General features: G+C 39.9%; 1 protein-coding gene across 1 annotated transcript in view; it reads left to right on the top strand.

The window, feature by feature from the left end:
* Positions 1-13,778, top strand: part of LOC127586272 (striatin-3-like) — a 45,717-nt gene that overhangs the window by 6,006 nt on the left and 25,933 nt on the right. Inside the window, exons 3-5 of the mRNA XM_052044079.1 lie at positions 1,080-1,153; positions 6,445-6,526; positions 9,619-9,798. Of these exons, the coding sequence (XP_051900039.1) occupies positions 1,080-1,153; positions 6,445-6,526; positions 9,619-9,798 (336 nt within the window). The remainder of the gene's footprint in view (positions 1-1,079; positions 1,154-6,444; positions 6,527-9,618; positions 9,799-13,778) is intronic.

Genomic DNA, 13,778 nt, shown 5'->3' with positions numbered 1-13,778 from the left:
CCCCCCCCCCCCCCCCCCACCTTCCCATTTGGAATTACTTGAGAGGACAAATAATTGCTTGGCTTCCTCTTTCACCTTGCAGCACTATTTTGCTATTTAATCCCTCCAGCACTCTGGTCTTCCATCCCTTCACAGACTTTCACATTTGTTCTTTGCTTCCTTTCCCCATTTCTGTGCAACTTTCAATTCGTTTATGTCTGACTTAAACTGATTGACCTGAAACTGCTTTTGTTTTTTTTCCACACGTGCTGCCTGGCCTATTAAGCATTTCCTGTTGTTATTTCTGGCTTCTAATAACATTTGCTCCAAAAATTGTTCAGTTCATGGAAAATGATTAAAAATAACTTAAGCTGGACTTGAAAATCTAGAATCTAATGAGTTCCACATAATAAAAATTATCAAAATAGGTTGTGTTTATATCAAACGTGAATATATATTGTTGCAGCAGGAAGAGAAGAGAACTTGTATTGACTAAACCAACAGAGCACTTCTTGTGTGGTAATAGTTATTCTCTACATTAAGGATCTTAACCCTTTGGCTAACGAGTCTTAGAATTCTGTCAGTTTTCTCATTTCTGGTTAATCAGTGACACTTCCGCTGGAAAATACCAGGGTAACAGCGAGTGACTATGATATTACGCTTTAGTTTACTGTTTCTAGTACCAGTGGTAGTGAGCTGCCACTTTTTAGAAGAACAAACTTAAATGTGGTACCGAAGAGCTGCAAGGCTCTTAATTGTTTTATCAGGCAAGCCTCTGTGTCTTCAAAAAAAACAAACAGGGATTCTTCTATGGTGACAATTTCTTTCCAACCAAATTAAAAATCATCTTGCCCAAAGTGTATTAAAATAACTTGCTAATAAAGGAAGAAAATAAAACGTCCTTAAATTTTAGTCCTGGTTTAGTGGTCAGGAAGCAGTGACATTCATAGAAGTAAATCCCAGATTACATCAGGATGATGTAGGTGTCCTAAATTCAATTAATTTTTTTTTTCTGTGTTTTCTTTCTCCCAAGTTGGATGCTTTATAAATGCCTCACTTACATTACATTAGAACATTTTTGTTTCAATTTTTTTTTCTAGGACAAAGTACCACAAGCTGAAGTATGGAACTGAACCAGTTCAAGGTGACACAAAGACAGATACGCCTGAATCGGGTACTTGAGAAATCATGCATCTTTTGTTAAAATCAATATATGCAGCTAAAGTTGCTGTTATGTAGGTGAAGTGGTCAGTAAGCATTTTTATAGGACTTTAGTAAGGAAAAATGTCCCAAAACTCTACATGTTAATGCTGCACTCACTCTCCCTTCTCTGATGCTGTCATTGCCACATACTCTAGAGCTGTATGTATCTTTTGGCCCTTTTGAAATCATTAATGCATTAGAATCAGGACTCAATTTTGAGTTTGGCTACCTGGCCTGAGCCTGATGGGTCCAGTAGGGTATCAAAAATCAAGTCCTATGACTTGAGTTAGGTTTGAATCACTTAGCTTCTGTGTATTGCGTTCTGCTTGGCACTTATGTAGATCATACAGTCATACAACATGGAAACAGGCCTTTAGCCAACTAAGTGCACACTAAGCATTTAGCACCCATTTACACTAATCCCAGTTTTTTTTTCTCCCTTGTTCCAATCAACCCTTCCCACCTCCCCAGATTTGACATTCATCTAAACACAATTTACAGTGACCAAATGAATTTACTAACCCACTCATCTTTAGGATCTAGGAGGAAAGTGGAACACTGGAAAGAATCTCACACTCTCACGGAGATTATGTGTATGCTCCGCACAGACAGCACCAGCACCTGGGTCACTGGAGCTGTGAGGCAGCAAGTTTACTAGCTGCATCACTGTGCCACCCACAGTCACAGTTTTGCCCAGTTGGTACCTTTTATTCAGAAGAGTTTGGTTCTGTTCATGGTGTGCCCTTCCATACTCGTTCAAACAGGTTAATCCCCTGCCTTGTTTGTAATGGTAGAGTGGGATGTTCTGGGCCTGAGGTTACAGATTATGGTGCGATACTTTTCTGCTGTTAACGATCCATGCTACCTCCTAGATGCCTGGTTCTCAGCTGGCAGATCTGTTCTCAATTTGCCCCATCTTGTACAATGGATTGTATCCTTGATGTGAAGATGGCCTATGCCTTAAGGTCTGATGTTGGTCACTCTTTCAGTGTGACAACAGAAAGACATGTCTTAAAGAGGCATATTAGTGAGGATGTAATTTTATCTCTTGTGTTTGGTTTACTCTTCACCTACTGTAGACCCAGTTCGACAGAATAATTCTTCACAATTCATCCAACTCCATCATTGGTTCTACTCAGCCACTCTTGGTCATGGACATAGAATCTACTCTGACTGGGGAATTCAGTCTTTTTTCTTTTTAGTGCTTATGCCAACATGGAGGAGTACTGATGTCAGCTGAGGGAGGACAGTAAATAATCAGAGGTTTCTTTGCCTGTATTTGTGCTGATGTCATGAGATTTTGTGGCATCTGAAGTCAGTGATCAATTCAAGATTCCTCCCTCTGTACATCACTCTACCTCCACCTCTGGTGCTTCTGTCCTGCTGCTGGCACAGGACATACCTAGGAATTCTGATGGAGGAGCCTGTCACATTCTCTGAAGAATATAATTCTACGATTATGACCATATCAGGTTGTTGATTGACTAGTCTGTGAGCTAGATTTTCGAATTTAGGCACCACTCACCACATGTTTGTGAAGGAAACCTTTGGGTGAGAAGGTTGATTGAGCTGGGCGCATTTGCCGTGCCTGAATTTGATACCTAGATTGGTGCCATTTTCGTCCCTTTTCTATTTTAAAGTAGGGGATATGGTATAACAGAATGGCTTGCCAAGCAGCATCTAGTGCAAACTGGGAAAGGACAGCACATTTTCTACCCTGAAGGATATCAATGACCCAGTTAGGCTTTTATAATAATCTGGTCCGTACGTTGTCATCATTATTAAGACTAGATTTTAAAAAAATTAGATCATTCTGCTGAACTTAAATTATACACTACTACTCATTAACTTCAGTTTGTGCCAAGCCATAGGGCTTGTGTGGGCAGTCTGACCATCAGAGTTGTGCTGGACTGGAAATGAACAACAAACAGCCCTATTCCAGAGATTACTGCAGGGGAAAAACTCACTGATGACATAGCTGTGGACTGTCAGCCAAGGCTCCATCTTTGAGGAACTCCTGGGATTGTGATTACTGATGACCCCAACCTTTCTGTTAGATGTGATTCCAGCCACTGGAAGACTCTTCAACCAACTGCCATGGCTTTCTAACTACCAGGTAGAGCTGCATGCATGATACTAATGAAATCCACTGGATTTTTGGCGAGCATGTATTGATGGCATTAAGCATCATTTTCATCCTCTTGCCTCTTGATAGATGATTGGGAAGAGATCAAAATCACTTGACGATAAATCTTTCATTTCATAAAACTAGGTGTCATTGTTGTACTTAACTTCCTAAATTATGCCTTAAATAACAATTAGACCTCTGAAAATCTTCAGTGTCTCCAACAGGCAAGCCTAGAATCATACAATAAGCAACTTCAAATTCGCAAGTTTTAAATCCATGCTGTTAATGCAAATAAGCCCTTGAGTTAATTAGCAGAGCTTAATTAGTGCTATGTCTGTACCTACAGAAAGAACAGTGAATTTGGACCGTATTGGTTAATTACTTCGCTACTGGTATGCCATATGTTTGCATTTGAACCTGAATCTATGTACCTGCTGACAGTGGCTACAGACTGTTGGCAGAGTATTTGACTGTGAAGGTCCTTTGCAGCTGACTGCCGTTCCATTGGACCATACCTGTAGACTGCTGATCTTTTTTTGCCAATACCTCAGGTTAGAGAGGCTACTAATGCCAATTGTGATTATGCTAGTTATCACCTTGGGTGTTGTCCTTTAACTCCAGTCAGACTGGAAATGAATGGGAATCCTTCTGCAGTGTTTAGCAGAGTTTAATTAGTGCTATGTGTATACCTACAAAAGAACAATGAATTTGGACCGTATTGGTTAAATTTCCAGAAAAGCAGAATTGCTTTTCCAGTCCTGATGAAGGGTCTCGACCCGAAACTTCAACTGTTTATTGCTCTTAAATTCAAATGCGATTTGTTGTTAAGTAGAATTGGATGTAGTAAATATTTGTGTTGATAGTATTGATTAAACACTTTGGAATTTGAAATTACACAATTCTAGGCTTGCCTGTAAGACCTACTACAGATTTGCAGAGAGGCATCCAAATGCTTTAATTGGACTTTTATGAAGATATGAATTAGGAGCTGGCCACTTAATCTCTGAAGGCTGCTCTGCCATTCAATAAGATGATGCCTGAACTGATAGTAACCTTGGCTCTGCTTTCCCCTCTACCCCTAGTGACCTTTCACCTTACCTTGTCACGTTATTGGCTTACCAAGACTCTCTGCCTCCATCGTCCTTTGAGAAAGTTAGTTCTAAATACACTCAAACTTCTGAATGAAAAAGTTCACCTCATCTCGCCTCCATATACCCTTTACTATTAAACGGTGACTTCCTAGTTATCGATTATCCCACAAGAGGAAATCTCCTGTCACAACTCCTCAGAATCTTGTATCTTTTAATCATGTACCCTCCCTGAACTGCTAATGCATTTCCATGCTATATTAAAAAAGGAGACCAATACTCTGGACAAGTAAAGAGACATTACTCTGTAATGTCCTGTATAACTGAATCATAACCTCCCTACTTTTTGTATTCAACTCCCCTAGCAAAAAATAAAAAACGTTCTGTTGGCTTTCCGAATTACTTTCTGTACACTAGAAGTCTGCGGGTACAGGTACTCCCCAGGTTATAACACCCGACTTATGGACATCCCATATACACAAACGAGCATTTGGGAGATCGGCAGGATGGATGAGGAGGGGATTTGCCAGCTGGGAATGGGGCATTTCCGCATGCCTTCTCTCCCCAATCTCAAAGCTGTAATGATCGGGGGCTGGGTCAAGCCAAGCAGAGCAAGGAGTGTTGACCAGACTCCCACACTGAGTCAGTGAGGCCAGCTGGCGGCCATTCTTCCCATGCCTGCTTGCTCTCCCGTCACTGCTGTTTCTGTGATCCTCTCCCACACGTTGTTCATTTCCAACTTGTGAACAGTTCGGGTTGCAAGCAGTTCTCAGGAACAGAACCCCGTCGTAACCTGGAGACTGCCTGTATACGCTAATACGAGGAATGTAATCAAGCTATTATGTTTTTGGCCTGTGCCCAATCGTCTTAAAGAAATGAGAGGTCATAAACAATGCCTGAAATAGATAACTGCTCAGTAGAAAAAAAACACATTTCACCAGAATCATGTTAAGTAGTTCAACCAAGGGCCTGTTTCTAGAAGAATGTTCAAAGACAAAATTTCCAGTGGCTGGACTTGCACTGTAGGTTGCAATCATTAGTCGTCATAATCCCAGGACATGTCTGCAGTAATTCCTCAAAGCTGCAGCTGTGGACTGTCAACCTTGGTGAGCTTTCTCCTGTCATAATCTCTGGAGCAAAGCTGTTTGCTGTCCGTTTCACAAATGCTTAACTGTATTTCAATTCCTTTGAATAAAGATGTGCTACAGCATGACACAAATTGAAATTGAAAAGTGGCAGCCATAGAATTTGAATTCCATTAAATAATCTAATTAAAAATGAGCTGTTCTTAGTAATGAACGGATTGTCTTGATTGTTGTCCGTGCCAGCCCTGCAGTTTTACATGAGTAAAGTGACTGAGGCTCACAGGGAGCACATGATACCCACTTCACATTCTTGCTAACATTCATTTAAAGAAGAAAAGTCCCAGCTATCTTCCTTTATTCCTTGCCAGCATTGTTAAATTCCCCCAACATTGATATCTTGAGGAATCCCCATTGGACAATATGCTGATCGCATTTTGGTCAGTGACAAAATTGCAGCACTGAGCTGCAATCCACAATCCCAAAGTTGTCCCATTGCTATTCAAGTCTATCTGGGTAAGAAAAACATAAAAGATGGTACCATTCTGCCATCTTGTCAACTTGAAGAAAACAAGCTGACATGAATTTGCAGCAAATTTGACAACCCATTGGTACACTACTCAAGTCCAGAATGTAACTGGTCATTTCTACCCATTGATGTTCAGAACTGTTTTCAGTCTTGAAACAGAAAATTATGCTGCTTCTGTGTCATTTTATTGTTTTCTGCAGGCATCATTCTGCTTAATTTGGGTTTTGTTTTTCCAATGCCAATTGAAATATAGAAAATACAGCCATAAATAAATATGCAACCATTTCTCCCCCGCTCAAAAAAAGTTACATGTAGCAATAGCTTTAACTGACTTGCTATGAGATACAAAGATAAATCTGAGAGCTTGATATTTCTGAGACTATTTTGGGATGTCATGGTTACAAAGCATTCAATCAACTTTTATTGTGTTTTCAGTTTTAAATAATGGCCCTGATATATCAACATTAGAACAGAACAGTCCGTCATCGTGGAAGGAAGGACGCCAGCTACTGAGGCAGTAAGTATCTCACTATCCCCTGTTTCTGATGCATAGCAATAGAAATTATGGTACTGTATAAAGATATCCACAGTGTGGCTCTGAAGCAGCCTGCCAATCCAGTACATAAAGCCCAGACAACTCAACGGTCTTGGGTTTTCTTAACACTAATTCTATGGCATAGGGAACATAGGTTGTCTCAATAGTGTATAAATACTAAATTGGAACAACCATCCCTGCTTGACTCAGGAATTTGACGTGTGTGCAAATTAATGGGAACCTGAATTTGAATTTTCTGTGACATGCAAGTCTCCATGCCATGCACCAAGTGACTCCCAAAGTCATAAAATTCATGGAATCTTCTGGTTTTGAATACTTGTGTTCTCACAGCTTCAATGCAGTTTGTCTGCTAATCCTTTCATGATGGGTATCACCCTTGTACCTGCAGTGTCATCTATTTCTGTTGCAATGTATGCACAACCCAAGCAGAAAAATCTTAAATGTGCTTGCGCTATTCTATTCTTTTATGTTGGAAAAATACGTTCTTGTCTATACAGTGCTTCATTGCTGTCTTAGTACTTAAACCACAACCATACAGCAGCCATATTGTGCCAGGCATGTTTAGTCTAGTTGTTGACATTTTCTGAGAACTTTCAACTTTGTAGGTCATAAGTAGTATTATTTATGCATTTAACATCACACAGAAACAGCTGGTAGATGACAGTCTTGGTGACTCTCTACATGTTATCCTTGAGTGATTTGTAGTGTAACTTGGTCATCCTCCTCTCTCCAGCCATTAATTCCATTTCCTTCCCTTTAATGTTCTGCAGGATCTTAGCTATCCAGACTCTTTCCTAAGTCCTGTTTTCTAGACCTCATCTCCAGAAAACTCCCCAAGCAAACGTCTTTGTATGTGATTCTCTTCCCATTCAATCTGGGGCTAGAGAGTTGATGAAAATAGTAAAGTTGGAAGTTTCTTCAGCTTATTGTTTTGGCAGGAGGTAGACTTGAAACCGATGTAAAAATGTTTCTGTAGCTCTCGAAAATTAAGTATTTATGGTTATAATCATACACAGAGCAAATGCAAACTATTCAACAGAGTAAATCGTGAGCAAAGATGCTGAGGGAGAAGGAAGTTTAGTCTCATTTCAGCACTTTTTCATGTAACTCCAGAATGATGCCTAAATACTTTTTTTTTGAAGCCGCCTTATGTCTCCATCAACTGGATAGAGTCTGTCAGATGTGTTAGCAGCTTTGTGGTTGAGTCCTGTCACTTCCAGGATTAGGTCTGATAGTTTTGTTCCAAGGTGTTTCACAAAAAAGTTATCAAGCAGAATCTGAGACCAAGCCACACCAAAGGCAGTGAGAGGGAGGTTTGTTGTAAAAATTTTCTTAATGACACTTGTCTTGAAAGACTTAGGAGGAACAGCAGATAGAAGAACAGAGGGGTTTAGACAGGGATCCTGGCAGCTTAAGGTACAGTTGTGATTGATGGAGTAATTAAAGTCACTGATCCCTCATGTCAAAATTGAAGGAGCATTAAGACCAATGAAGGTTGTGAGACTGGAGGAGTTTTCAAAGATAAAGAGGGGTGAGCTGGTGGAAAGATTTGAGGATGAAGTCAGACCTTGAATGTAGGTCATCGAGCACAAGGGTGATGGGCGAACTGGATGGTGCAAGTCAAGATATGGACATCAGGGTTTTGGATAAGCTCATGTACGAAGGATGGAACATAGGGGGGCTGACCAAGAGACGATTGGAAAGGTGAGGTCAAGGCTTAACGAGGGTATGAATCTTGGTTTCAGCAGCAGCTGATCGGAAGCAGAGCTGAAACTGGGTGGAAATAGATGATTTGGTGTTGGCAGAGGTAAGTGGCCAAGACCTCGTCTCCAAGTTAAATGAGACACCAAACTTGCTGGGATGGGCAATCTCACTAAGCTGGACGTTAGGGAGAGGTATTGCAATGGGAAAGTGTGGACAGCCACCTCAAAGGCTGTAGATAGGTAGAGAAGGATGGTCCCAATTATATATTTTGTCATTGGTGACTTTATTGGGACATTTTAGTGTTGTGGTAGGGACAGAAATTCAACTTTGAAAGTCTGTTTCACAGACTTCTGGAAAGGTGAGCAATAATTTGAAAACTGAAGCACATTTAAGAGCTATAGAGAGGAAAGTGAGATTGATAGGTTACAAAGACAATTAATCAGATGAGTGAAATCCAAATATATCATTGTCAGGCACGATTTGTGTGCTACAAGCACACAACTCATTAAATATGCATACATTCTGGTCTGTAATTTCTCCCACAAGATTTATTTCTGAATTATGAAGGTAATTTTGTTGAAGTCTTAGATATCGATCATTAGGTGCTACGGAATGAGGTGGTTTAGAGATTTTACTAGGGAGCTTAGGATTTACTGAATTGTAATTTTCTTTTGTTAGAGCTATATTTAGAACATTCATCGGTTCCCTTTTACCCACACTGATCATTTTATTGACATTCTTTGAAGTAAATATGATTTGCCTTTCACAGACCCATGCTGACTTTACCTATTAATGTTGTATCTTTGTAAGTAAGTGACATTCAATATCATTTTTAATAATATATGTGTTATAATAGGTTCTAAGATTTTTCCTCTCACAGAAGTTAACTGGCCTGTAGTTTCCTTCCTTTTTGAATACTGGAATTGTGTGATAGTTACAGTCGTCCATCCAGTTCGGTTTGACCTGATTCTGGAATTAGATATAGCTACGTCTCCCTCCTCTGAACTGCCCTCACTATATCCCATTTCCTTTGTTCCTTATTCAAAGAATTTCATTAAAACCGTACAAAATCATTGTGCTTTATTCCCTTACACTTTCAGATATCCAAAATTTACCTCCATTATGTATTTAATTAGCTGTCCTAGCTCTGTTAGTACTTGCTGATTTTCCATTTCTGATCTAGGAAATACACTGGAATATTTGCTATTTTAAAGATACTGCAGAGATGTACAATTTTTTTATCTATCTTCATAAAGGATGCATTAAGATGTGCAAAGCTTTCCATTAAATTTCTATGTTGGTGAAAACTGATTGTATCCAACTACCTCAACTTTATGTTGTGTTTTTAGATATTTACAGGAGGTGGGTTATACAGACACTATCTTGGATGTGCGGACAAAGAGGGTTCGATCCATGCTGGGCCATTCCAGTCCTGAGCACAATGGAGCAGCAGAGTCCAACAGCTTGGGACAGATTCTAAATGGTGGTGACTCTCCATTAGTTAAACAGATAGAAGAACAAATTAAGAGGTATGTAGCTGAATCAAGAGGGAATTCTTTTCTGGCAAGTACATAGAACAGTATAGCACTGGACAGGCCGTTCGGCCCATGATGTTGTGCCAATTTTGATGCTGATTTATACTCAATGTTCTCCTGTTTATCATCCATATCCCTCCATTCCTTTCATATTCATGTATCTATCTAAAAACCTCTTAAACTCCACCAAACTACCTGATTCCATTACTGCCCCTAGAAACCCATTTCAGGCACCTACCACTCTCTGCCTTTGTTTTAAAAAAAACAACTTGCTCATCACGTCACCTTTAAACTTCCCCCCTCTAACCTTAAAAGCATGTCCTCTGGTGTTTGACATTTCTACCCTGGGGAACAAATTCTGACTCTTGTAACTTTAAAAACCTCCATCAGGTCTCCCCTCAGCCTCCAACACTCTTAAGGAGAACAACTCAAGTTTGTCCAACCTGTCCTTATAGCTCATGCCCTCTAATCTAGGCAGCGTCCTGGTAAACCTCTTCAGCACCTTTCCACAATCTCCACATCCCTCTATGATGGGGCAACCAGAACTGCATACAATACTCCTAGTGTGGTCTGACTAAAGTTTTATATAGCTGCAGCATGACTTCCTTACTCTTATACTCAACACCCCAAACAATGAAGGCAAGCATTCCGTATGCCTTCTTTACCACTTTATCCACTTGCATAGCCACTTCCAGTGAACTATCAACCTGGACCCCAAGATCCCTCTGTACCTCAATGCTATTAAGTACTGCAGCTCCTAGATATTGAGCATTTATAGGTCCATTAGCTATCAAATTTTCAGGACTTACTTAAAGTAAACTTGGGTACATCTGTGCTGGGACACTGCTACATTAACGCAATTCCTACCCTTAGTTGTATCTTGTATAGCTGCTTCGAGGTTTTATTTTATTCAGCCATCATTTATTGTCCATCCCCAGTTGCCCTTGAGAAGGTGGTGATGAAGCTCCTTGAACCACTGCACTCCTTCCAGTGAAAATGCTGCAACAGTAAAGGAAGGTGGAAGTTTGTAGATGTTCTTGCCCACCTTGTTGGTAGATGTCTCTGGTTTAGAAGGTGTTATTGAAGTAATCTTGGTGGGTAACTGCAAGACATTTTGTAGAAGATGCACATTGCTGCCCACGGTATGCTAGTCATGGAAGGCATGAATGTTCAGATTGGTAAGTAGGGTGCCAATCAAGTGGGCTGTTCTTTCTTGGGTTATGTTAAGTCTCTTGATGGTATTAGAGCTGCATTCATCCATCTAAGTGGAGAGTATTCCAAAATCCAAACTATGCCTTGTCGATAGTAGAAAGGCTATGGAGGGAGTCGGGTCACTCACTGCCAAATACTCAAGGCTGTTATAATCACATTATTTATGGTCCAGTTAAGTTTCTGGTCAACATTGACCCCTAGGACATTGATGATGGGAGACTCCGAATTGGTAATACATCAAAAGTAACTGGTTAGATTGTTGTTGTAGTGACACGCTGGTACTTTTCTGAAACAAATGTTACTTTCCACATTAGTACATGCCCATATACTGATATGTCAACAATCGTGTTTATCTGCTTTTATGCATCCCCTGATTCCTGGTCATAATGTGGGAGTTTAAAAGTAATTTACCTACATGGAACGTGTTCTGCGGAGGTGAAAAGAATGTGGGAGGAGGGTGGGGATTAACTTCAGTGAAGAAAAAATCAATTTTATTGTGAATTTGGCTTGAGAGGAACAGGACTTGTTGGGACTTGGAGTTTTAAGCTTAGCAGCTCTTAATCTTTTAACCTATAACAGTAATCTACCAAGTTTTTGTTGATCTTTTAATTAGGTGATTGTTAATTAATTTCTGGCATCCAGCAATCATTTAACAACCTATGTGTGCAAGGTTCAATTTAATAATAACTACTAGAAGTCATGGTGGGAGATGAGCTGGAGTTCACTGTAGTTTATTGAGGGAATGCAGTATGGAGGAAGGAATCTCATTGTTTTAAACAGATGGTTAATAATCTGCAAGTCTGTGGGTACAGAGCCAGGCATGGATTTTATCATTCACAGTGTGCGTGCTTCTGTTCCTTTTGCGCACAACATGCATAGAAATCAATACAACCAGCTCTCAGTGACTGAGTGAACAAAGCATTGACTGATTTGCTGCACAGGTCAGAAGGTCCCACATTTAATCTCTGGAGATTGCGTTGGTTTTATCAACCATAAAAGCAGAGGGACTGGAATTACTCTGAGCTTGTAGAAGAGGGAGGGACAAATGAATCACAGTCCTTGTTCCCAATAAACATACATTTGACAAGTGTGTGTAAACAATTTGTTTTGGAATTCCCTTCTTAAATATCTCTATCTGTTTTTCCTCCTTTTAGACACTCAGACTCTACTATTTCACCAAGCTTTGGTTTATTTCCCTAAGAATAAAAAATAAAAACTTGCATTTGTTGCCTTTTGGTGATCTCAGAATGTTTTACAATCAATGGAATTACTTTTATTTGAAGTGTTTGAGTGAGGAAATGTGGTGGCTAAGTTGCACGCAACCAGCGCTCACAAATGGCAGTGTTATGGTGATGAGAGAAGTCCATAGTAATGTCAGCTGAAATATAAATAATGGTCAGGACTCTGAGAAGTGCTTCCCTGCTCTACAAAATAGTGCCATCAGATATCTGCTTATGTGCTTTATTGTCAAATTTTGTTTGATAATAATCCCCTGAAGTCCCTTAAGATGCTTTATCTCATGGAAGTTGGTGTATGAATTCATTGCTTTTGTAAGTAATGGCATTTAAGAAATAAACTACCAAGTTGAGCTAAGGCAAGATAATCAGAGCATAGGAAATATTTGCAGGAACATGACTTCAGGTCTTCTATGCCTGCTGCACCATTGAGTAAGATCATGATTAATCTTTACTGCCGTCACTTTCCTCTACTAACTCCATTTCCCTTGATTCCCTTAGTATCCAAAAATAATCTATTGATATCTGTTGTAAATATACCCAACAATTGAGCCTCTGCGGCTCCTTTGTGTAGAGAATTCCAACTGTTCACTCCCCTTTGAGCCAAGAAATTTCTTCTCATTTCAGCCCTAATGGCCAACTGGTTCTAAGGACCTCAGCCAGGGAAAATGATATTCCCTCATCTACCCTTTAAACCCCATAAGAATTTTGTATATTTTAATGAGATGTGCTCCTTCTAAGCTGGAGCATGCAGGCCCAGTCTGCTTAAATCTGTCTTTGTAGGACAAACCCACCATCCCAGGAATCAAATCTGCTGACTTCATTGCATTCCCTCCATTGCAAGTAGATTCTTCCTTAGATGGGAGATCAGATCTGTACAACAATATTCCAGGGTGCAGTCTCACCAGGACCATATTTAAGATGTCTTATACTCAAATACTCTTGCCATAAAGACAAACATAATGTTTTCCTACCTAATTACTTGCTGTACCTGGGCATTAGCTTTCCTTAATTTGTCCGCAAGGACACCATGGCCCTTCTGAACACCAATAATGTTTTTATTTTTCTACGGAAGTGAATGATTTCACATTTTTCTGTTATGTTCCATCTGCTACCTCCTTGCCTATTCACTTAGCCCATCTATATTCTCATGAGGCCTCTCCGCATCCTCCTTGCGGTATCAACTGCATCCTCCTCAGCTCACACTTCCACCCAGATCTGTATCACTAGCAGACACAAAATATAATCTTTCAGAATAAACTAAATCATTTTCAATCTTTATATTATGATCACTCTTCCTTAACTACCAGATCAGTAATTACCCCAGACACAACACTATATCTAAAATGACCTGTTCCCTCGTGGTTCCTCGACACATTGATCTAGAAAACCATTTCTTAACTATTCCATGAATGCATCCTCCACACTATTGTTGCTAATTTGATCAGAAACTTAAGTAGTTCCTGAAAGATGTTTCTACTAAAGTGTTTATTAATTAGATGGCTATTAAGCTTCAAAGCCTAACTG

The sequence above is a fragment of the Pristis pectinata genome, chromosome 35 (genome assembly GCF_009764475.1).
Source record: "Pristis pectinata isolate sPriPec2 chromosome 35, sPriPec2.1.pri, whole genome shotgun sequence".
In the NCBI taxonomy this organism is placed as follows: Eukaryota; Metazoa; Chordata; class Chondrichthyes; order Rhinopristiformes; family Pristidae; genus Pristis; species Pristis pectinata.
The sequence above is the reverse complement of the archived record's forward strand: the minus strand, read 5'-3'. Positions and strand labels throughout refer to the sequence as shown.